Source organism: Urtica dioica, chromosome 11, assembly GCF_054948205.1.
Source record: "Urtica dioica subsp. dioica isolate 48M chromosome 11, U.dioica_male_clone48M_v1_H2, whole genome shotgun sequence".
Lineage (NCBI taxonomy): Eukaryota > Viridiplantae > Streptophyta > Magnoliopsida > Rosales > Urticaceae > Urtica > Urtica dioica.
Window position 1 is genome coordinate 7,364,541 of NC_142766.1, and position 24,836 is coordinate 7,389,376.

At 38.3% G+C, this 24,836-nt stretch overlaps 4 protein-coding genes across 12 annotated transcripts; 2 read left to right on the plus strand and 2 right to left on the minus strand.

Annotated features, from left to right (window-relative positions):
* Positions 1-4: 4 nt before the first annotated feature.
* Positions 5-2,813, minus strand: LOC149380933 (putative pentatricopeptide repeat-containing protein At1g69350, mitochondrial). Its single transcript, XM_089630546.1, has one exon. The coding sequence runs from the start codon at positions 2,744-2,746 to the stop codon at positions 353-355; it is 2,394 nt and encodes a 797-aa protein (XP_089486672.1). The 5' UTR covers positions 2,747-2,813; the 3' UTR covers positions 5-352.
* A 5,726-nt stretch (positions 2,814-8,539) lies between these two features.
* On the plus strand, positions 8,540-13,827 carry SCAB1 (plectin-like protein). 5 transcript variants are annotated; one of them, XM_089600726.1, is made up of 14 exons: positions 8,542-8,727; positions 8,948-9,063; positions 9,167-9,493; positions 9,775-9,903; positions 10,187-10,279; positions 10,571-10,711; positions 10,811-10,879; positions 11,009-11,092; positions 11,669-11,849; positions 12,159-12,275; positions 12,465-12,523; positions 12,905-13,039; positions 13,221-13,370; positions 13,458-13,827. In XM_089600726.1, the coding sequence occupies exons 3-14, from the start codon at positions 9,212-9,214 to the stop codon at positions 13,491-13,493; spliced, it is 1,476 nt and encodes a 491-aa protein (XP_089456852.1). In that variant the 5' UTR covers positions 8,542-8,727; positions 8,948-9,063; positions 9,167-9,211; the 3' UTR covers positions 13,494-13,827. The 5 variants fall into 5 exon arrangements, 4 of the variants coding, with proteins under 4 accessions (XP_089456856.1, XP_089456852.1, XP_089456853.1 ...); XM_089600727.1 differs by having other exon boundaries at positions 9,176-9,493; XM_089600728.1 differs by having other exon boundaries at positions 8,948-9,037.
* Positions 13,828-16,487: 2,660 nt separating this feature from the next.
* LOC149380935 (molybdopterin biosynthesis MoaE family protein) lies at positions 16,488-18,532 on the plus strand. Of its 5 annotated transcripts, none has more exons than XM_089629709.1 (3): positions 16,488-16,615; positions 17,213-17,254; positions 17,787-18,532. In XM_089629709.1, exon 3 carries the CDS (start codon positions 17,802-17,804, stop codon positions 18,408-18,410), a length of 609 nt encoding a protein of 202 aa, XP_089485835.1. In that variant the 5' UTR covers positions 16,488-16,615; positions 17,213-17,254; positions 17,787-17,801; the 3' UTR covers positions 18,411-18,532. The 5 variants fall into 5 exon arrangements, with proteins under 5 accessions (XP_089485835.1, XP_089485836.1, XP_089485834.1 ...); XM_089629708.1 differs by having other exon boundaries at positions 16,504-16,615; positions 17,216-17,254; positions 17,785-18,532; XM_089629707.1 differs by lacking the exon at positions 16,488-16,615 and adding an exon at positions 16,641-16,656 and having other exon boundaries at positions 17,785-18,532.
* A 246-nt stretch (positions 18,533-18,778) lies between these two features.
* On the minus strand, positions 18,779-21,197 carry CYCB1;4 (Cyclin B1;4). The gene is made up of 7 exons (XM_089630732.1): positions 20,844-21,197; positions 20,376-20,641; positions 20,163-20,288; positions 19,825-20,073; positions 19,555-19,716; positions 19,291-19,472; positions 18,779-19,197 (listed from the first exon to the last, which is right to left on the minus strand). The coding sequence occupies exons 1-7, from the start codon at positions 20,890-20,892 to the stop codon at positions 19,062-19,064; spliced, it is 1,170 nt and encodes a 389-aa protein (XP_089486858.1). The 5' UTR covers positions 20,893-21,197; the 3' UTR covers positions 18,779-19,061.
* Between the last annotated feature and the right edge of the window lie 3,639 nt (positions 21,198-24,836).

Consider the following 24,836-nt stretch of genomic DNA (forward strand, 5'->3'; position numbering starts at 1 on the left):
TACACTGGACCTGTTTATGGTTTGGAATTTGTTTGTTATTGTTTTGCATTTATGTTGTGTTTGAATGATGGGTTTTTGGCGTGGATCATTCCCTGTATTCACTACTCATCATACCTTTGAAATTAAATTATTACTCACTTAAACCTGGGCATAAAATATGACCCAAAAATATGAAATATTGTCTCCCCTAGCTGATGCTTTGACACTGTTGGGAAGAACAATGGTATAGATTCATAACAAATATTATGTACACAATGGAGTCAAACAATATAGGGGATAAGGAATTAGTAAAACAGTATTGTTAATCGATACGCCTCGAGTAAAATCTTTGGAGTTGAAAGCCTGAGAATAATCAAGCGAGACCCTCGGGTGCATCTCCGGCACCAAAAGCACGAACCCGGTCCCCAATCTTAACCCAACTGCAACTGGGACCCTTCTTCACTCCCCTCGACCTCATCAACTCTCTCACCCGATTCGCCTCATCCCATTTTCCAGCCTCTGCGTACATGTTCGACAGAAGCACGTAATAGCCCGAATGGCCGGGCCTCAGCCTGAAAAGATTCTCCGCAGCCCAAGCCCCGAGCTCCACGTTCCCGTGGATCCGACAAGCCCCGAGCAACGCACCCCACACATCGGCGTCGGGTCCGAAAGGCAAACCCCTGATGAGCTCCAACACTTCTCCCATCAGCCCGGCCCGCCCAAGGAGATCGACTACACAGGCGTAGTGCGTCTGTGCCGGCTCGATCCCTCGGCCCTTCATTTGGCTGAGGTATCTCTTTCCCTCTTCGACCAGCCCTCCGTGGCTACACGCCGACAGAACCGTGACGTAAGAGACTGAATCGGGTCCCACGTTGGAGTCTCTCCCCATCGCTTCGAAGAGCTCGATGGCTCTCCCGACTTCCCCGGCCATCCCGTAGCCCGTGATCATGGTGTTCCACGACGTCACGTCTCTGTCGGGAATCCCGTCGAACACTCTCCTGGCGAGGTCGGTCCGCCCGCATTTCGCGTACAAGTCCACGAGCGCATTCCACACGAAGAGGTGCGACCGGAGGTATCTCCGGACCCACGAGCCGTGAGCCTCTCGGCCGTGCTTGACCGCGCCGAGGTTCGCGCAAGCCGAGATCACGCCCACGTACGACACGTTGTCGTGTCTGAACCCAGCGACGCTCATCTCAGAGAAAAGGGTCAGGGATTCCGAGCAATCCGCGGTGTTGGAATACCCCACGATCAGCGTGTTGTACGACACCTGATCTCTCTCGGAGATGTTGAAGACATTCCGAGCCGAAGATAGAGAACCGCATTTCGCATACATGTCGGTCAAGGCGTTGGAGACAAAGAAATCGGAAGAAGCGCCCGACCGGATAGCCATGGCGTGGATTTCTTTTCCCTGGCAATGGAAGCCCAACCGAGCACAGCCCGGAAGAACATTCGTGAACGTCACGCCGTTGGGAGTTTCATCGCAAACCTGCATTTTTCGCACAAGCTCTATTGCAGCCCTCTCGAGACCGTTCTGGGCAAAGTTCGACACCATCGCGTTCCACGAAACAATGTTCTTCTCGACCATGTTTTCAAAGATGCTTTCGGCAGATTTCGGGCGACCTGATTTCGAGTACATGTCAATCAAAGAGTTGGAAATGAAAACATCGGAGTCAATCCCGGCTCTCACACTGAACCCGTGGGCTTCTTTCGCCTCTCTGAGGAGTCCGAGCTCAACCAAAATCGGAAGCATGCTTGAGATGGTTATGGAGTTTGGGCTAAACCCCGATTCGATCATCGACCTAAACACTAACAACGCGTCACTATCTCGTCCTACGTAAGCGAGACTAGTAATGGACGAATTCCAAGAGACTTCGTTCTTAAAACTCATTTCGTCAAAAACCCTCTTCGAGGCCTTGGCATTCCCACATTTTCCATACACATCGACCAACGCGTTGCCGATCATCACGTGAAGATCAAGCCCAACTTTCACAGCGTAACAATGAACCTGACTCGCCACGATCTCATTCCCTGCTCCTGCGAGGCCAACACACGCTGGCAACACAGAAATAATGGTCACGGAATTTGGTCTCAAAAAGCCCGAACTCATTTTGCGGTAATACCTGACAGCCTCATCATAGAGCCCGCTCACCGAGAAAAGCCCAATAACCGTGTTCCACGACACAACATCTCTGTCGAGCATTTCATCAAACACCTTCCTCGCAGCCGTCAAATCCCCAGCACTCCCATAAAACGCCATCAGAGTGTTCCCCACAAAGACATCAGCATCAAAACCCATCTTGAAAACACACGCGTGAGTCTCCAAACCCTTCCGAACCTCCCCGAAGTCCGTACACATCTTCAAAACAAAAGGAAACGTGTGACCGTCTGGAAAGGCAAAGCCAGTCCGTAGCATCCGATTGTAGACCCCGAACCCGTGGCGGTCCCGGGAGACGTAGCAAGCCCGGACGAGGGTGTTCCAGAGAAACGCGGTGTTGCAGAACCCGACGGTGGCTTCGAAGAGGCGGCGAGGGGCCGAGAGAGCTCCGGCGGCGGCGTAGGAGAGGATGAGGGCGGCGCAGAGGGAGACGCTGCGTGGGAGGAGGCCATTGGTTACAGCGGCGGCGTGGAGCTGCCGGGCTTGGCGGATGGAGTCGACGGCGGAGCAGAGGGGGAGGAGGTCGGCGTGAGTCGGGGCTGAGTCGGAGAGGGCTCGGGTCAGTTTCAGCGCGGAGAGTGGACCAACGCTGCTCCGGTGGCGTAGTAACATAGAGAGAGAGTTCACTGACAGGACGGACGTGGTTTGAATTCGGAGTTTTACGTTCTTCCTTGCTTTGTGTATGGATTATGGTTACTAAGGAGAGTGCATGTTCTCAAGCTTGCGTTAGTATATAGTATGTTACAACAATGAAGATTAAGACATCATATTATTGTATGTTTCTAAACTGAGAAAGACCATAACAGTAACTTTGTAAATTTTTGAAAGTTGATAGAAGAATACAATTGGAAAATTACACATATATACACTCTCTATTTTAGTAAAATATCGAGTTTAACCTTTAATTTTAAAAAATATCGAATTTATATTGTCTGTTTAATTAAAATTACGAATTTATACCCTAAAATAAATAACATAATCACATATATTCCTTTTATTGAATTTTCATTGATATGGACTCTAATATTCCCCGTAGTCATATTTCATACACACTCTATATATAATTTATTTAAAAAATAAAAAAACAAACAGGAATCACTGGATCATGGAGAATAAAAACAGAAAAAAATAGTAAAAATCGACAGTCTATGATTATCAAAATCACTGATTCGACCGCCAAATCCAAGACTCGGAGTTACAATTCGAACATAGAAGGAAATCATCTCTTGAAAAGTATGATTTTTATTAGAGTAAAGCTATTTGGCACAACTCACGATCCACAAACGATCCACTCAGAGGTTGACACGTGGAAGTTGGTGGACACGTGTCAACCTCTGAGTGGATCGTTGTGGATCGTGAGTTGTGCCACAAATCATTTTCCTTTTTATTAGTCTATTTCGATTTAGAGCTATTTTTATTTCAAAAATGAGAATTTGGGAGTTGGTGTAGTGATTTTGAATTTGGTTCAGTTTATTATATTAGAGTTAGCATTAATAAAAAAAAATCAATAAAATGAATATTTGTGATATTTTTTTTATATCTATTTTAGGGTATAATTTCGTCATTTTTATCAAACTGAAGCTACAAACTCGACATTTTTAAAAACAAAATGTTAAACTTGACATTTCACTTAAACACATGGCATATATATGTTATTTTCTCAATACAATTATTTGAGGATCACCTGCCTCAAGAAAGAACGCCCAAGAATTAATATGTCTAAAACTCTTAACAACAAAAAATTTGAAAGACGATCATTCCATTTTGAGGACACATACCACAATTTATACGTGGTAATAAAAAACCAATTTTTAAATATATATCATAAAAAAGGCAATCAGATAAAATATGTCAAACAAAACAAAATAACAAAAAAGTTAGATAACTAGCCAACTAAAACGTTTGAGATTGGTATATAACAAACGTTTGGTAAATCTTAGGTAAATTGCCATAAAGATGATGTGCCGTTTCTGGTTTGCCCTTTCATTGAAATAAAAAGGTATGGTATTTACGTCAATTTACGTGTGTAAATACATGAACGTGACTATTTACCTAAGATTTATGAAACGTTGACTATATAACAATGTGAAACTGTAAATATGACTATATACCTATTGGACCCATAAAATAAATATTATAGTTATTATCTTTCGAGATTTAACTAATAAAGAACAAATCATACATCTCCATCTATACTTTATTTTACACCACGCACCCATTGTCGCTTTGAGTCAGGATTCAGGAAGGTCAGAAAGCACTCGAAGAAGACGACCAGTGCCTCTGTAATAAAAAAAAGACCGACCACCATGGAGCTCTCAGCTCTCGCCGGCGAGGCTGATGCTAGAACCGCAAGGCACTAAGTGTTGCGAATAAATTAGGCACGCGAGCGTACGTGTCGCCCGAGTAATATAGATATATGGAAGTATGAGTGTCGAACCCATTAGGACTAAAAATTTAGTGATTTACTTTAACTTGTTGCGAATTGATTACATGGTGAATGGGAGATGATTTGAAACGACTAACGAAATTGAATAAAACAAAAGCAAGAATAATCACGAGTTTTCAATAAAGGGAAAGTAGGGGCAACGATTTCACTGGAACTCTAGGTCGAGGGTTTCGGGTTCGAACAACAAAATCTACTCCTATGGATGCTAATCTCACTCTATCAAAATTATCCACTAGCCTCTCTCGAGTATTCTAGCAAACCTATGTAGTTGACGAAATGTTATCTTCTTGGCCTCTAATCCTAATCAAACAACTACACGCAAAACGATAAAAGTTCAAAACGATTACATAAATTACCTAAATTTTCTACTAACCTAGGTCAACTACGAAGACATGAACAAAAGCACGATTCTCTACTCTTTCTCAAACAGTAAAGAATAATAGATAACAGTTCTAATGGTGATCAAGCACTATAAATCATTAAGCATAATTCATATCAAGCTATCCATAATAACAAAGCAAACAAGCATTGTCTTACCTAACAAACCCATCAACCATTATCAATCTCGGCTATATCGCAACCCCATAAGAAACCTAGCCTCTAATGGTGTTCATGATCATCTAAACATAACAGAATAATTAAAAATATTAAAATAAATAATGAAAGCAAAAGGGAATTCATATTAATCTAAATGATGTTCAATAATATTATAAAAGCAATAAAATAAAAGAAGAGAAATAAGAACGATTGAAGTCAAGTTCAAGAGATTCGTCGGATGAGTCGATTCTGTCGAAGAACATTTTTTCTCTCTTCCAAAAGCTTCCAAAAACAACCAAACAATAAAATTAAGAACTCAAAACAAAGTGAAATATGTGTTTTTAGGTTACAAGGACTCTTTAAATAGGTTTAGCGGTGTTTTTTTTAGCAATACGAGCCTTTAGATTGGATCCTAAGGCTCAAAGACGTCAAAAATCGGGTAATAAAACTCTCTGAATTGGGAGTCAGGGCGACGTGCTGAGCATCAACGCGACGTGCAAAAAGAAGGATGTGATGCTTCAAAGTGTAGTTTGGGTCACCCGAACCCCATTATTTGGGTCTTATAGCTCCCCGCGGCCCAAAATCTCAACCCTTGCGGTCAAGGTCATTTGACCCCCTTAGTGAGGGTCTCTTAACCCTCCACGACTCAAAATATTGACTTGCGTGGTTTGGGTCAGTTGACCCCCGTGGTTCGGGTCTCTTACCCTTGTACGGCTCAAAATCATGACCCCTATGGTTCGGGTCACCAAGCCAATGGTCCGGGTCTCTTACTTTCCGCAATTCAAAATTGTGACCATCGTGTTTTGAGTCACCAGACCCTCGTGGTCAGGGTCTCTTAGTCCCCTGCGGCTTAACATTCTGACCATTGCGACTCAAAATTACGACTCTCGTAGTCTGGGTCTCTTTGTCTCTGCGGCTCCAAATCTTGACCAACGTGATTCGGGTCAACTGACCGCTATAGTCCGGGTCTCTTAGTCCTGTGGCTTGAACTCAGAGTCCCTCGTGGTCTTATAAAACTCGGCCCATGCAATCTCAATATCTTAATATCGACAAGCCTTAGACGAAACCACAAATGCTTAGAATTGGTCCTGACACGATTACAAAATTTTCCGCACGACAAATAGCACACGAAACTGAGGTGCTAATGCTATGTCGTCATTTTCATGAGGTAAAACGACACCTCAAAAGCAAAATCGACACAAGAATGCGACCATAAAGTCCCAAATCAGCTCGTCAAGCCCACGAGACCAAGGCCCAAGCCCAAATATTAAATTCTCGGCGCCAAGACCTTTAGACTCAAGCCAAGGTCCCCAGGCAAACTTCTTCTTGCATAAAGGCATCATTTCTCACCAAGATGCACCCTTATTGTTCTCTGTGGTCCTCTCACGATCAATGCATGTGATCATCGTCTTCATCGCAATTACGAGGATCCTCTTGAGATATGACGTTTCGGGTTCGCCCCAATCGGTCACAACCTCTCGAAACCGCGTGGAAAACGACCCTGAATATCTAAAGCGATGCACGAGATAAGTCTCCACTCCGCCATGTCTCGCAAGTATTATTCAAGAAATCGCACTAAAGTAATTCTGCTTGTATATATTGTTCAAATTTTTTATGTGTTAAAAATGTTTTTACAATGTAATTTTGACAATTTTATTAAAGAGGGATATTATTAATGTTGAAAAGAGATGGAGCATTAGACTGCCTCAATATTTGGCATTTAATGTACTTATTTATTGAAACTATTTATCACGCTTGAGATCCTTTTTTCAGCAAATAACGGAAAGAAAATTAGGCACATACCTTTTGATGGGTACAAGAGAAAAGGAATTAGAGTGAGCTTTTATTTTCATTTGCATCATCTTCAGAGTTTGGAAAGATATTGGATTATATGGAAAATGATAAGTTGAAGTCAACTAAATGGAAGGGTAATTTCGTCCCTATGCAGTCCTTTTCAATTCGGTAAACGGTCGGCTGAGCCTCTCTAACCGCCCACAAAAAGTAAAAAAACTAGCACTACAATCATAGCTTATTAACTAACTAATACATTGCTATCACTAATCAATACAAACAATAAATGGTGTATAAATGACAGCAAAATTCCCTTTAAAAAATTACAACAAAAGTATATAGTCATATATCAACGCGTTTCATCGTTCAAATCCCAAATAAACAAGTGTTAATTATACTAATACATAATTATCAGAAAGACTACTATGAGCTCAATGACCAGGTGTAGCTCATCGATTTCAGTTAAACACTCCAACTATATTTTAGTACTTTTATAAAAAATTATTAGAGTATATTCATACAAAACGATCCTGTTAACATGAAAGCTTAAAAAAGCACGGAATCTAAAATTCATTTATGTTGATCTATCATTAACCTAAAGGGTTAGAACTGAGAAAAATAAAATTCAAAAGATATTATTTAAAAATAAATAAGTTAAAGAGTAGATGGAACGTAATGCATTTCGTTGCTCTTCTATGATATTTTATTTTAGAAAAATGTCTCTTAAGTATCTGTGGGGAAAGTTCATATACCCCTTAATTATAAATTGTTCTAAGTTGCATTGTCTTAATCAAATTTGTCAATTTTAAAATTACTGGTTGTATTATTGTTACAAAACTATGTAGGGAACGTTTTAGATAAGATTTGTTATTTTCTTCATTATTGAATTTTTTTTTTTTGGAAGTGTTCATTATTGAATCGTCAATGATTACAAATCGTGATTATTAATCTTTTAAGTTAATCTTATTTTGTTTGTTTAGAAAAGTTTCACTTTGATTGCTCTTAAATATTTTGATCTTCTATTTGAGCGTTGAGATGTAGTTGTATATAGAAATCTACCTATGAACCACATATATATACTTTAAAGCTATCATTAAAGTTTAAAGCCGGCCTTTAAGAGTATGAGGTATGGAAGGAATTAGTAGACTATTAAATAAATAATCAATTAAGGAAAAAAAAAGAATGAAATGAAACAACTCTTAAATAAAGACTGCCTAAAAAAAAACTATTTAACAGAGAGATATCGGAGGCGGGTAGTGGGACCCGCCAAAAAGATAGTTTGTTTAAGTTAAAGAACACGCATGATATCCCATTCCTCACCATCAAATCCCAGCCGTCCTTTTCATTCGGTAAACAACGTCCCAACTCCCAAATACTAATTTCTTATATAATAAAAAAAATTAGACCAAAGAAAAATATATTCCAATTATGTCTAAATTAAAAACAAAAATAAGACAAGACATAAGAGCTCATAGTCATAATAAAATTAACAACGGGCTTACATCACCCCGATGATAAGATTTAGTCACACCCGAAATATAAATAATATTGAAAAAGTAAATTAAATAATTATATAAATAAAAAACCATCAACATTAGCCAGCTTTTCAAAAAGCAAACACCAAACCAATATTTTATTTACCTAGCTCTCTCTCTCTCTCTAAGAACATCTGTCTCTCTCTCTCTCTAGATTATACGGAGCAAGTTGATATTTTTCCTTCTTTTAGGACAAGCAGCGAGAATTACTGTATATTTGATCTGAGAGTCTCAAGACTTCAACATCCATTTCAGCCGCCACTTTTTTGCATTTTTCATGATCTGTAAGTACCAAGTTTTTATTTTTATTTTTTGTTTCGAGTTTCTTTTTGTCTTCATTGTTCACTTTTGTTCTTTGAGCTTCCATATTAAGATATATACATGTATAAAAAAGGAAAAAAGTTTTGAGTTAGGGTTTTAGTTTCTGGTGCTCTGGTTCTTTGACCTGGTCGTTAAAATGTTGAGTTTGTTAGAGCTTATTTTGAGGTTTATTGACTGTTTCAGCGCAATTTGTGAAGTTTTGTTCCGTACTGTAATTTGTTTGGGTCCTCCCGGGAAAAAAAGTTTGTCGGAAAAGCCAAGTTCTAGAAGAAGGTTCTTTCTAATTCCTTTTTCTTGAGGTCAGTTTCGTTAGGATCAATGTTGAAACCTTCACAAGAGTTTTTGCTTTTGTGTCAACTGGTTATTCTAGATAGTTCTGTAATTTGGACCCTGTTTTTTTAGTCAGTGTAGTTTGAGGGCGATTGACAGAGAGGCTAGCTCGAGATAATGACGCGGGTGAGTAGGGATTTCGGTGACACGATGCAGAGAGAGGCTGTTCCGGCGGTGTCCGCCGATGTAATGTTTGCTTCGAGCCGGTTTCCGAATTACAAACTCGGGTCCAACAATCAGATTCTCGATGCCAAGGATGATCCAAAACTGCTATCGATGAAGGAGGTCGTTGCACGCGAGACAGCACAGCTTTTGGATCAACAGAAACGGCTCTCGGTCCGTGACCTCGCCAGCAAATTCGAGAAGGGTTTAGCCGCTGCCGCTAAACTCTCCGAAGAGGTTTTAATAGCTTAATCTTTCTTTTCTTAATATTTATTTTTGCGAGATCTTTGACGCTGCATTATAATTTTTTCTTTTCTTTTCTGGGTCGCTAAAAACATTGGGTTTGTTGTGGAAAAATAGTGTTACTTTGTGATGAGTCTTTGAAACAAAGCCTGATAAAAAGTTTGGCGAGGTGGTGCGATAGTTGAAATAATGAATTTTTTTTTTATGCATACTTCAATGTAAGAGTGATCTTTTCTTTTCAAGGCTTTTTTGTTCTTTTCTCTTGGGATATACAGGCAAGACTTAGAGAGGCAGCTTCTTTGGAAAAGCATGTTCTTCTGATGAAGCTCAGGGATGCTTTGGAGTCCTTGAGAGGCCGTGTAGCTGGTCGGAACAAGGATGATGTCGAGGAGGCTATAGCAATGGTTAGTTTGTCTTCTTCGATTCTCCGTAGCGTACTATCATTCTTTGGCGTCTTCTTGAAACTCTGGGAACGCTGGCATAAGCTTGTATTTCAATTGTCATCAGTGGGCATGAAAGAAGAAGAACTCGTGAAAGTGCCTGTGCTAAAAAAAAGGCCGTTTTCTCTTTCTATTATCTCATTGCAAATAAATGAATGAAAAGTGGATGTCCTCTTCCAAAATGTTTTCTGAAATATTCTTTGCATGTTTTGTTAACGTGTGAAGTATGAACGTCTACCATCTGTAGGTGGAGGCCTTGGCAGTTCAGTTGACTCAAAGAGAAGGAGAGTTGATGCAAGAGAAGTCAGAAGTTAAGAAGCTAGCTAGTTTTCTTAAACAGGTAATCAATGTTTGACCAAACCTTATCAAGAAATCTTTACTTCAGCTGTAGATATTAAGTAATTAAAATGCAGTTCCCCCTTCTTTTCTTAAAATCATGCGGACATTCCGGTGACAACTTAATCATTCCAATGATGACATAAAAATGTAAAGGGTATAGTGTATATCTGTGGTCGTATTATCAAGCTCTGTAGAGTTCTGTGCTTGCCAAGATTATGATGCTATAATAATATATTATTTATTGGTATATATGTAATTAAATATAACACATTGAATTGAATTGAGTCTGTAGGCTTCCGAAGATGCGAGGAAACTTGTTGACGAGGAAAGAGCTTTTGCTCGCTCTGAAATAGAAGCTGCAAGAGCAGCAGTGCAGAGAGTAGAAGAGGCCCTTCAGGAACACGAGCAGATGTCTCGAGGTTCGGGGAAGCAGGTTTGTTTGTTTCTGTTCTTTTTTCTGGAATAACTTAGATGGGTAGCTATATGTACTTGTTATTTTGGTCTAACTACTATATTGTCCTGTGGACCACAGGACATTGAGGAGTTGATGAAGGAAGTTCAAGAGGCGAGGCGAATTAAAATGCTTCACCAGCCTAGCAAGGTAGCCAATAACACCCCTCAAATTATATATATGTTTTATACATGCCTGCCATTTTACAAGCAAACAACCTGATTCAAGGTGCTAATAAATAGCTGATATAAACTCGTGCATTTGAACACGTGCTTCTAGGTTATGGACATGGAACATGAGCTTCAAGCTCTGAGGAAACAGCTCGCCGAGAAGTCTACACATTATCTTCGACTTCAAAAGGAGGTATAATTTTTTTCTTCAAGAGTTGGCAGCTATCTGATTGTACCAGTAGTAAGGGCAACTGGTGGCAGTTGTGGTGTAGTGTAATTGGCACCGTGTATGTAGAGTTAGTTATTATGTTGAGTAAAGAATCTTTAGATATTAACCAACATAAACATTTTCACTGAACGAGTAATATTTTGTTCGCACCCAAAATCTGTTGATCGTGGCAAAATATCAGAAAGTTTCTGCACCTTATGAGAAACCTGTTTTGTACTAAGTTTCAACTCAACGAGTTGATAAATTCAAATTGAATATTGTTCTTGTAGAAGAATCTGTAAGCAGAATTATATATATAAAAAAAAGAATAGAGATAAAACCTATATGACTTTCTAATAGATATATTTATTTTCTTGCAACAACCGGTCCGTTTGAATTGGTTGATTGTGAATGATTTAGTGTATTCTAATGCATATCCCTCTGTTTTATCCTATGTGGGTGTTTTCTTTCCACACGTATGATTTGCTTCACTATTTGCCAAGCGATGTTTAATTTAATTTTGCAATCTTCTCTTCCCTTCTTGATACTTTTTTTTTTCAGCTGGCTGTGAAAAAGAGGGGTATGGAGAATAATTCTCAGTTGTACGAACTAGATGGCGCTGAAGCTTTGGGTTCATTTTTGCAAATTCAGCCTTGCTCCGAAAATGCTCCAGATCTTTCAAACTGTTCGATTCAATGGTACCGTGTATCGTCTGAAGGTGAAAAGAAGGAGCTTATATCAGGTATTGTGTTGCTATTTGTAATGACCTCTCTCAACGGAAAGCAACTTATTCAACTGCATGCGAGTACACAACATACAATCAAGTACCCGTTTTCATATACTTGTACTGTTACACTCTGAATTGAAACCTATACTTTAGTAAAATAAAGGAATGGACCATCTAATGAATTTTTTGGGTCCATGAGAATTTTCATCCCTTAAAAAATTTCATACATATTCAATGTTGTGTGTTTTGGGGCCTAAATGTTTTGACTTATTAGCGTAGTAGATTTCTGCAAATTTCTCGCTTATTTGAATATTCTCATCTCAGGAGCCACCAAATTCATTTATGCTCCTGAGCCCTTTGATGTTGGACAGACCTTGCAAGTAGAGATCGTTTCTGAAGGCCAGACAGTAACACTAACGACTACTGGTTCCATTGATCCTGGTCTGATAATCATTTCCGTTCTTAAGTCGTTTAAGTTTATTTTTCAGTTAATCTTTGCCATTATTTGCTTATTCCAAAATAAATTCAGGATGCTTTGTTTATATAGTTTTGACATAACGCATATCATGTTTGTGCGTCTTTATATGCCTCCAAATGGAAAGTGAATGAGCTCTTTATTTCCATGAACAGCTGCTGGCTTGGGTAGCTATGTAGAGGCACTTGTCCGCAAACATGACGTTGAGTTTAATGTACGTTTCTGATTCTAACCCAAGCTCGTTTTAGGTTGTTTAGCTGTACCCTTTTTCGATATCCTCACATCCCCTTCGTTTGATAGTGCCGAATCTGGGACTCAAATGTTAGTGCCTAGTTTGGCTTGTTCTCGAGTGTAGTTTTGCTCAAGTCATCTTTCGATTTTTGGTTTATGTGTTTGATAGGCACTATTTCTTAATGCTAACTATCCAGAGCTTTCACGTGAAACTAGTCTATTATTCATGTAGAAAAGTGGGTTTCACCGTAACCCTTGTTTCTGTGTGTTAGGAAGTCCAGTTTGTTATCAGCTTTAAAGATGGTGAAGAATAAAACTTTGCTACGCCCATAGTTTTTATTATTTTAACTTTGTTACTTTACAGGTGGTAGTTACCCAGATGAACGGGGTTAATCAGCAATCAGAATCAATTCATGCTTTTCACATTGGGAAGATGAGGATAAAGCTTTGTAAAGGAAAGTCAACGGCAGCCAAAGAATATTATTCCACTTCGATGCAGGTATCCATAACGAGCGAGTTCTTATCCGACCCTCACTGCTTAAAATCTTCTTCTGCATATCGGCTATATCTATTTTTTCTGAATCTCAATCGTCGATGTATATTTTTCAGTTCCTATTATTTACTGCCATATTTCTTTCATCAGCAATTTTAATTTTTTTATTTTTTATTTTGTTTTATAGCTTTGCGGAGTAAGAGGCGGAGGAAATGCTGCGGCTCAGGCATTGTATTGGCAAGCAAAGAAAGGGGTTTCCTTTGTATTGGCATTCGAATCAGAAAGGGAGCGAAATGCAGCGATCATGCTTGCACGGAGATTTGCTTTCGATTGTAATGTAAGTGCTTCACATATAGTCTCTTTTTCTCGTTCTTGTGTTGTTTTTGTTTGAGAGATTCTTATTGGAAGTATCATAACATCACAGATTATGTTAGCCGGGCCTGATGACAGAGCATCCTGATGGGCCTCCATTACTAATGTAATTAGTGAGTTTTTTTCTCTCTTGTATTATAAGTTTGTAATAGTAGAGCGTGGCATTGTGTAATTGTTTAAAAGGCCTCTTACAGTTATGTAGTCGTCTTTATTGTTATTTTATATCAAGGCATTTTTTTTTGTTTGCCTTCGTTATTACTTGTGGGGAAGATTGGGTTGTTTTACTTTTGTTCTTATGTATGTGAGAATATTACAAATTGAAAGTGTTTATTGGTTATATTAGGGTATGTTCTTCAAGATACTATAAGAGAGTTTCAAGAATGTTTAAGAGTGATTTATTTATGCTATATTCATTTGTTACCCTCTTCTTTTCCTCGTGTATAAAAGCAAAATTTTAACTGATTGAATATCTAAACGACCAGTGACGTGTAAACGACAGTAAAGAAGTAAATGGTGTCGTGATACAAAATTTGTTTTCTACCACACAATTATTCATTTTAGAGCCAGTTGCGACATAAATACTTAATATTTTGAGAAACATACATTTAAATACTCTTTTTTTTTCCGACAAAAATATCTATTGTTAAATTTCAGTTGTATCGTCAAACAAAGTTAGTTAAATTCGACGAAAATTCACGTGACAGTCTTAGATTAAACACGTTTTAACATTTTTTTTCTTCATAAAATTAACTAAAAATTATTAATATCATTTAATAATAAAATTTTAATTATAAACGACTTTTATATTATAAATAGACATTCATAATATTTTTAAAATGATTCCATATTGATTTATTTAAATTAAGAGATTTGTAAAGAAATAGCCACTTGAGGAGAGGTGTTCTAAAATATTAGCCCAACTATCAGTTTATTAGGCAAATAGCCCAACATTAGACAAAGTACCAAAAATACCCTTCCTCAATATCCAAACTATCATCTTTCTCTCTGAATCGATCTTCTTTTTCAACTATGAGCTCTGACCCAAATTAAATGGCGATCTTTTCCGATCCCGGCGACGATCTTCTCTGCGGCGATAATGGTGGTCCTGACCAACGCGACGAACACGAACCGCATATACTCATCGCGATCTCTGATAGCTTCACTTTCGGAATCATGTTCGGTCTCCGATGAGACTCGTGCCATCGGTCTCAGAGCTGTTCGTAGCTGAAAGAATCCATCTCAGAGCTGTTTAGCGAACTCCATCCCTACGCCGTGCGTCGCGTCCTCTCGAGCTCGCAAAGGCCAGCGCGTCTTCCAACCCTAAGACCTGGATCGCCGTCGGGGTAGGCGTCGCCGGGATCTGAGACAGGTATGTTGGTTTTTTCAAATGGTAAATATTATTTACTATTGAACGGCGATTTGTAAATATTATTTACTATCGAACGGCGATTTGTAAATAATATTTACTTATCATTTTTATGAATAATCTAACCCAAAATCGTTCGGAGATGACGTCTAGGGTTCAGTTAATTCTGTGTGTCTATATTTGAATCATGGAATTGGCCAAATCTGAGACATGTATGTTGGTTTTTTCAAATGGTAAATATTATTTACTATCGAACGGCGATTTGTAAATATTATTTACTATCGAACGGCGATTTGTAAATATTATTTACTATCGAACGGCGATTTGTAAATATTATTTACTATCGAACGGCGATTTGTAAATAATATTTACTTATCATTTTTATGAATAATCTAACCCAAAATCGTTCGGAGATGACGTCTAGGAGTTCCCCGACCTGTTCTCCGTCTGCGAGGTCCGCGGCGGCGATGCGGAGGCTGGCGGCGGCGTCGGAGCTGCAGAGGCGCGCGGGGGAGTCCAGTCGGGTGGAGTTCCCGGAGAGTTTGATGTTTGGGCGGCAGAGAGGAGGCTCGGGGTCGAGATCCTCCCCTATTCTGCTTCCACAACCCTGGCTCCGATCTTCTGCTCCTCCGTCACATTCCGAGCGTTCAGCGGCTGCTCCGCCGCGATCGGTCAAGCCAGAATCGGCACCGTATTTCGCTTTGGTGGCGGTGGTGGTGAAGCTTGCGTAAAATCGTTACTTGTTTGGTGAGATTGATTGGACGAGAAATTATAATGAAGGGTAGTATTGGAATATTATAATGTTTGGTTGTGAATTGGGCTAGTTACTTAAATTTTGTGATAGTTGGGCTAGAATTTTAAAAGTGGTAGTCAATTTGGGCTAGATACCTAGCCGCCCCTTAAATTAATCAAGCAGAATAATATTTTTTTTTATAGATAAATGCTTAGTTAATTTTTTTTAATATTAAAAACGTTTTAATAATATCATTATTGCTTGATTTTAATAGTAAAATTATTTAGTGACACTATATATGTCAATTCTTATGTGTTTGTGTATCGAATGCACAAGATTTTACACAAGATTTTTCTTAATTTGTGTTTAACGTAATTAATTATATAATATATATGTCAATTCTTATGTGTTTGTGTATCGAATACATATGCTAATTGAAATTACTTCAAAAAAAGAAATTGAATACATAATTACTTCAAACTTCGACGCATAATATCACTATCATACCACCAGCGAAGACAAAATTTTTAATTTTTATGATGTTAGTGAAATTCATTTATAATTCATGTGAAATAATTTTTAATAATGAAAATGGAATCTAAATTGATATCCGTATGAGCAAGAATCAAATACGTTACCGATTAGATACCAATAATTTGATTTTATTAACATATTGACGAAGATTTTATAGATATTTAAAATATTGCTATCGATATACTGATTAGAAATTTACTGATATATCGATTACCAACCCCGATAACATAATAAAATAAAATAAAAATAAAGTCAATTGTATGTATGTTGATTAAAATAAAAATTGTTAGATTTTAAAGATTCTTATCCAATCTTTTCTCAAAAATACTAATATCAGACTTCCTTATATATCCATAACGAGTAATTGAAAAATATAAATATTGAAAAAAAAAAAAAAATTGTTTGAGATTGGAAGTTGTAACTTGTAACATGTTAGTTTATATTTGCAGTGACTGACATGTGTGTTCATCCGCATTGAGACTGTTGGACTCTATAACAAGCACCTCTCTTTTTCACCTCTTCGGCTTGTGTCTCGTCGTAAATAAAGAAAACTTTAGCACATCGTCTTTCGTCACAGGTTTGATATTTTCATTCACCGCCATCTTCACAAACTGTTGGGTATTTTCCATTAATGCCTTATCAATTATCGTTTTCTTCTATCTTTTTAAATTTATATCTGGAATTGCTATCCATTAATGCCTTGTCGCCGATAATCAGGTCTGAGTGTTATAAGTTACGAAATTCAACATGAAAAACACAAGAAATATGGGTTTCACTGATAATCTCCGACTTTTACCTACATTGGGCGATTTTCTATTCACTTTAGGCTTGGGAGTTCGAGAACCACGCATCGGTTTATGGCCGAGTTTTGGGTTTTTTACACAATTATTACATATGAACGATATATAGCAGATCAACGGCGATAATTTCTAAAACGAAACGAGTTATTGGAGATATGATACCGAAACACCCAAAAAACGAGATATAGCCGAGATCTAGCCGGTATTTATATTTGTGCGACTGTGAGTGAGGAAAGATCCAAAGGAAAACGACAACCGTCATACTCATCCATGTTTTCAGAGAATTTAATATGCCACCTTAAATTTTATATAATTAAAATTGATTTAAAGCCTTCACAGTTTTCTCCTCTCTCATTTTTGGGTCTCATTCTCAGAAGGCGTCTTCTCTGTATTTCCCCGGCAACGTTTCTTTTGAGGTACTTCCTTTCTCAATCTCTCTTACATCCTTGTCATTAATTAGCTCGTAGTTATATTTCGATGCGTCGCTCAATACTTGTTCACCAATTTAGATTTTCAAAATGCCTTTCGGTCTCTGCAAAAACAGACAACGAAAATCTAATGAAAGTTAGAATCAAGTAATTATTGATCCTGGGTGCTCAGAATGAGTTTAATTGAGCCAAAAAAGTTTATTGTCTCTCGGTCTGCAAAAACAGGGAACGAAATTTTTATTTTTGTATATCAGATTGCTGCATGTGAAAATGAGAATCAAGTAATTTTTTTTATTTGAGTGCTCAGAATGGGTTTAATTTTTATTTGAGTGCTCAGAATGGGTTTAATTAAGTCAAAATGTTAAATTAAGCTTATACAGCAAGTGAGTACCGTGTTTATTTATTATATACATCACTGAAAAGAAGTGTTTACAAGAACCAGATAAACTTATTTCTTTCCGTACATAACAGCAAAGAGATTTAAATAATTTTTTTTTTGCTTTTGGCTTGAAAAACAGAGGGGAGGTTATTAACGATGGCCGATAATGAGAACAAAGAGGAGGCGAGAACAACGCTGGTGGAGATCTTGGAGGAGAACAAGGCGATCGAGATCGCAAAGTACATGAATTTCGTGAGCGACCCGTCGGCCGGGGCGGTGGCGACGTTCTCGGGGACGACTCGGGACACGTTCGAGGGCAAAGAAGTGGTGGAGCTTCGGTACGAGGCGTACGTGCCGATGGCGGTGAAGTGCCTGAAATCCATATGCGCGGCGGCGCGTGGTTTGTGGGGCGTGACTGGGGTCGCGGTGGCCCACAGGCTGGGTCGGGTCGGGGTCGGAGAGACCAGCGTCTTCGTTGCCTGCGCCTCCGTCCACAGGAACGCTGCCCTCCGCGGCTGCGCTTACATCATCGACGAGCTCAAGGCCTCCGTGCCCATCTGGAAGAAGGAGGTCTTTGCCAACGGCGAGGTTTGGAAGGAGAATTTCGAGTTCATCGATAGGCTCAACTCGGGTTTCATTCAGAGGAAGAAGGGATGTTGCGGTGCTAAGCTCATGGTTAAGGCTGATGATGCTGAGGAAGCTGAAGAACAACAAGGGTCTTCTCTATCAGTCTCCTCAATAGATGATGAGGAAACTCTTCTTTGAGTTTTGTTGCAGTGAAGTTTTAAGATCTTGAGACAGTTTCTTTATTGCAATCAAATTCAAGGATGTTTTATGCTCTACTTCTGCTTATTGGGAAACAATAATAACAGTAAGGCATTTAAGTAGTTCTCTGTGCCCATTTGCTTACCTCTCCTGGAAAAAATTGATGGAACAACATTGATGTCCCCTCGTAGTTCTTTGTATATATATTACTGGTGGTTCTCTGGGCCCATTGATGTCCAATGAAATCTCATCATCAATTGAGATTCAATAATTGCTTATCACGCTTACTTTTTTACATAAGAATTAACTATGAAATCCAGAGAGAGAGATAAACACAGCACTCATTGAAAACAAAACAAATAAACCTCTGAACATCAATCGAAATAAAATAATTGCATATCACGCATATTTTTTTTTACATAAGAATTCATAACAATGAAATCCACACAGCAGTCATTGAAAACAAAACAAATAAATTCAGATCATAGTAAAATGATTTCAGATCATTTACAGCAAAATGATCTCTCTCTCTCACACCCCTCCCTTTACCAGCTGGTAACAACAGTTAATTACAAAATCTAAATCCCCCATGGTCCAAAAATCAATAAAACAGAAACAGCTTTCTTTCTATCTAGATATGGTGACAGCTTTCTAATCTCCCATAATCTTGGCCGGAGAATGAAGAGCAACGGCACCGCAATCCGTTTTAGAGAACTTCTTAAACACTGCCTTCAACTTACTCTCCGCTGCCTGAGAATGGTAACCCACCAACAGCTTTGCACAATCCCTGTTATCAAACAAACACACAAAAATAAAATCAGTTCTTGGATCTTCTAAGGTCAGTTCATAGTCAAATTATGGATGAGAAAAGAATCATTACATCAATTGATCCTCAGAGTAGCCAGTGTGATGCTTCAGAGTCTCTGTCCAAAAGGGCTTCGTGCCGAGCGTACATCTCGCGGCGTAAACAGAAGAAGCGGCGATGTTCGAAGGAGAGTACACAGACACCGTAGAGTAGTGCATTATTCCAAGCTCAGCCAAGAAAAACACCATGTTCTTCAACTGCATAAACACCACAGAATAATCACAATCATAAACCCGCTTAATAATCATATTAGTACAGTGTCAAGAGAACTATCTTTACCTCCTCGTCGGCAGGGAGTGAGGCCTTGATGTATCTGACGAGGAACACATACGGCGTAGGAACTGTCAAGTACCAACCCAGTTTCCCCAGGATAGTCTTTTCCATAGCCAAGATCTGAGTTTTCACATACGCGTTGTCCGAAATGCAAACAAAGTCGTTGACCTGCAACATAACATTCACGGAAGCGATATGATTATTAAAAATAACAAGCGAAAAAGAAGGGACATTATATAACCAATGAGTTGTTGTATCTAAGAGCACTAAACTAACCTCGGGTGCCCAAATCTCTTCATACTTGCTTGCCAAGAGCATAGAGCTTATACCGACCAACTGAAGCTCTCTCCTCGGGACGACCTTCATCGAGAGGAACCGATCCACGATGTTGATTGTGAGGTACAGAGTCTCTGGCATGAGTTCAAACTTGAGGTGAACCTCGGTCAGCCAATCGATTAGGATCGCTCTCATCTTTGCATTGATGTCTGTTTGAAGACCCATGTAATCACTCAGCTTGGTCTCATCCTGCGTGGGTGTGGCAGAATTTCTATCGTTATTATCACAGAATACAGAAAAGAAAGAAACCTATCAAATAGGGTCCAAGATTTCTCTACCTCGGAGAGCTTGTAGAAACTGTAGAGATCGTCAATGTATTCGACCACGGCCAACTCGTTGTCGTTGTCTCCCGAGTCAATGTCCGCTATCTCTTCATTTGGCTTTTGAGTTAGCCCACACGCAATCTGTGTAATGGGAAATCAATAAAATCAAACAAGCACATACACACCGAGAATAACAACAGAAACACAAGTCGGGCTTTGGATATTCACCTTGCTCCGGGCGCTGAGAGTCGAAGTAAAAGTCTTGAGATTCTTCTTCCCTGGAACCACCTTCTTTCCACTAGCGGCTCTGCTTCTCTCAAGAGCTTTCTCGTCATCTTTTGGCTTCACGACTGTTTCTTTGACCTTCTTTGTGATCTTCTTCTGATCATTGACTTTCCCTTCTTCGGCCCGAGGCTTGACGAGGTTTCCAATATCTTGAAGAGCCCGCCTATTTCTTCCTTCGGCCATGGAATTCTTTTGCTTAACCACTATCTCTGAAATATCCACAAAGATTCACATCAGAAACGATTTTGACGACAAACAAATACAAAAACAGCTTTTTGAAAGTACAATCAACATAAGACCCCTAAAATCCGTGGCATCTTTTTACAGATAAACGAAAAACAAAATAATCCAATAACCACAAAGATGATAAAATAAAAACTGAACGGAATCCAGGAATGGGTGTTATTTAACCTCTGTGTGCTTGCTGGCGAGGAACAACAACAACGTCTCTGGAAGCCATATCTTCTTCTTCTTCTTCTTGAACGACGATTCCTCCCAAAACTCCTCCGATGCTCGAGAACAGTGACGTCAGAAACAGCCTTAGACGACTTCCGTTGTTCGTCTCTCCTCCTCCGTCGCCGGCCTCAGTCTCGATCGCCACCTTTCGCCGTCACCGAAGATGTAGCAAAAGCTATGGAATCTCCTCCTCTTCTCTACTCCTCTCTCTGCGATTTCTTTCCTTTTCTTTCTCTGATTTCTTTTCTGATTTCTGATATTGTCTTTGAAGGGGCTTTGGATTTTTGCTTCGTATATATACGAAATCCTGTATATCGCTGAATATAGAAAAAAAGGAAAGCTCTGAGGAACGGACGCAACTCCAACGGTCGGATTTAGGTCGGATTCTGACCGTTGGATGTTTTAATCTGATGGCTTAAACGCCTTTGCTCATTACGCTTTTTGGGTTTCCTTTTATTTTATTTGATAGCCGTTGGTCACTGTGGTGGTGAGGTCATTTTTTTATTACCACTCTTTAATGACGCTCCGCTTCCGTTTGGGCTATGCGTGTTACAAACCCATGTGTTAAGCCCAAATTTAGTTTCCAATTCTTTTTATTTATTTATTTTTTCTTTTTATGTTAATTGAATTTGATTCTAATCTAACAATTACAATTATATTAATTTTACTATCGTATCCTAATGATTATTTGAAATCTAATTTAGTTATAGGATAAAATCTTACAATGATAAATAGGGGTTTATGCCCAAGTATACTATTAATGACACATTTGAATAATAAAAGAGATATTATTGTTATTTTGGAATGAGAAATCTGATCAGTCTGTTATTCAATCAATTTGGTGGCCAATTTTACTTTTTTAACTAATGTCTTCATACTTCAAACTAAAGAATCATGGAATTCTAATCCTAGTAGGCAATTAAAAGAACAGAAAATAGCTAATTTAAACGTTTGACATTGCTATATAGTCAACGTTTCGTAAATATTAGATAAATAGACATAAAAATGACGTTGCTCAATCAAGGTATTTTATGCATTCCTGATTTGTCGCTCTTTTTATATTCGAAAATTCATTTAAAATTTGAATTATTTTTTTCGTCCAATTTCAAATTTTAAACGTTTTATTCGGTTATTAAATTTTCAATATATATATATATATATATATATATATATTGCAACAAATTGGAGATTACGTGAGATTAAATTCAGTTTCCATATTAGGCAGACTTATTTGTATCGGAGAGGCAATCCCTTCACATCCGGGACCAGGCTCTCGCTCAAAGGAGAGGCAATACTCGCCTGGTTCACCGACCACGATTTTTCTCGGCCACGATGGAGCCTCAACACAGAGGTAATCGATCACTCGCATTCCTCAATCCTTCTCCATCTAATCTTTTTTTTTTTGCAGGCGTCGTTTCTGTTCTTGAATATGAACGCCTCGCCAATCGGATTGAGCGGGTGGAATTGTCTCGGAAGCTCTTCGTCGACGGAGATCTGTTACCTCAGATCTGGCTTGGCTGAGTCTTCAGAGAACGATACCATTGAGGACTGCTGGATCCTACGAGGTCGAAGTCGGTTACGGTCTTTCCGGCATAGTCCTACTGAGGAGAGGCACGCCTCCATCGAGCCAACGGCGGTGATCTGTTACGGGCTTCTCGGCATAGGCCAATTGAATCTCTCTAGAGAGTTTTGCGTCGTCTGTAAATAGTTGTAAATTTATATAAATAGTATAATCAATTGTACGTAATAGTATAAATATTTGTTTATTTTGCAATGACAAAATCAATATATCGTATATACTCAAGAGATTCAAATAATTAACACTCATTTATAGTTATTTACTTTAAAATTACAACTTTTGGAAAAATGTAAACCCAACTTCTCTATAACATTTAAAACTATTAATCCACGTAATCTCATAATTAAATGCTAGTCAATAAGGATTTATTCTTTAAATTGACTGAATAATTAATTTTAAAATTAAACTGCCTAAAATAAAAAGATTTGAATAGCTTAACTGCCTACACGTAATATATTGATATTCAATCAAATATTCTATACCATTAAAGACCAAATCAATGTAATGCATAACTAAATGCTAATCAATATGGACTTATTCTTTAGATTGACATACAATTCAAATTTGAAACTAAACTACCTAAAATATTATTCTCATTTACTGTTGAAAAAAATAAATTGAATATTAAACAAAGTTGCCGAAAATAAAATTCAATTTAAAAGAAAAAAGTTTGCCGATTATAATCTTTATTACAATTACAACTATTTACAACTAATTACACTTTTATTTACAACAATTTATAGCTAAATACAATATTATTTACAACTATTTATAGCTGATTACACAAGGAAAAATCTGGAAGACATAAACTTAGCAATATTTACACTATTCTTTTTATAACTATTTATAACTTACTACAACTATTTACAAATTTTACACATATTTACAACTAACGACCAGCGAAGGAAGAAGACGAGATCTGACGCTAGCAGTCGCCCCCGGACTGACCCAAGGCGCGGCCTATTGCAATAGTTTCGCGAACATACCAATTTTACTCTGATGAACACAATGCTTGAAACAATCTTGGCACTAGCTAGCATGAAATTCAGCGCCCCGAACCCTTAAGGATGGAGCCAAGAAGGAGAGTCAGGTTGAAGTACAGCGAGTTTCACAAAGACCACAAACACTTGAACTCCGATGGCTTCCATCTAAGGAAAATTGAGAAGCTCATCAAAATTGGAGAGCTGAAAGAGTTCGTGCTCAGCATTTCAACGACGCTAGAGCATTAACGAGTCAACAAACCATGACCACCAAGTGACGACAATTGAACGACGACTCCCCTTGACATCATCACCTCAAGGGCCGCCTTTCGGATTAGAGATCTGCGCCATAGACTGGATACCAAGGTCTAAAGCGCTCATTTTGTAGTCTAAGTTTGCAGCCCCACGGGGGAAAGTTTTTGGTTTAATTATTTTTTTTATTGTTTTTGTTTTTACAAGCCCCTAAGAGGGTCGGTCTGCCTTTTGTAATTCGCATCCGCAAACACCCTTTTGCAATAAAAAAAATGTTTCTGGATACTAAATCTTGACAGCCAAGGTCCAACCTTCATCGGTGTTTCTGGGCACTATGTCTTGAAATGTTGCTTATATGTCAGTCACGTTTTCTGTTACTTGAGGATACTATTTATTTGTGGGGGCATTCTCTTTTCTTTATTGAAGGGGATTTGGATGCACACTCTTCATTGTAGAAAATATGCATTCCTCAATCCTTCTCGATCTAATCCTTTTTTTTTTTCAGACGTCATCTTTGTTCTTGAATATGAACGCCCTCGCGGTCTTTCCGGTTCGAAGTCGGTTACGGTCTTTCCGGCATAGTCCTACTGAGGGGAGGCACGCCTCCATCGAGCGAACGGCGGTGATATGTTACGGGTTTCCCGACATAGGCCAATTGAATCTCTCTATAGAGTTTTGCGTCGTCTGTAAATAGTTGTAAATTTATATAAATAGTTATAATCAATTGTACGTAATAATATAAATATTTGTTTATTTTGCAATGAAAAAATCAATATATCGTAAATACTCAAGAGATTCAAATAATTAACACTCATTTACAGTTATTTACTTTAAAATTACAACTTTTGGAAAAATGTAATCCCAACTTTTGGAAAGCTGCATTAATCTATAACATTTAAAACTATTAATCCACGTAATCTCATAATTAAATGCTAGTCAATAAGGATTTATTCTTTAAATTGACCAAATAATTAATTTTAAAATTAAACTGCCTAAACTAAAAAGATTTGAATAGCTTAACTGCCTACTAATATATTGATATTCAATCAAATATTCTATACCATTAAAGACTAAATCAATGTAATGCATAACTAAATGCTAATCAATAGGGATTTATTCTTTAGATTGACATACAAT

What these genes read in the sequence shown, in the direction of transcription:
- LOC149380933 (XM_089630546.1), bottom strand. Translation starts at nt 2,746, where the DNA reads ATGTTACTACGCCACCGGAGCAGCGTTGGTCCACTCTCCGCGCTGAAA.
- SCAB1 (XM_089600730.1), top strand. Translation starts at nt 9,212, where the DNA reads ATGACGCGGGTGAGTAGGGATTTCGGTGACACGATGCAGAGAGAGGCT. An exon ending in CCGCTAAACTCTCCGAAGAG is followed by an intron (nt 9,494 to 9,774) that starts GTTTTAATAGCT and finishes TGGGATATACAG; the next exon opens with GCAAGACTTAGAGAGGCAGC. An exon ending in TACTGGTTCCATTGATCCTG is followed by an intron (nt 12,276 to 12,464) that starts GTCTGATAATCA and finishes TTCCATGAACAG; the next exon opens with CTGCTGGCTTGGGTAGCTAT.
- LOC149380935 (XM_089629709.1), top strand. Translation starts at nt 17,802, where the DNA reads ATGGCCGATAATGAGAACAAAGAGGAGGCGAGAACAACGCTGGTGGAG.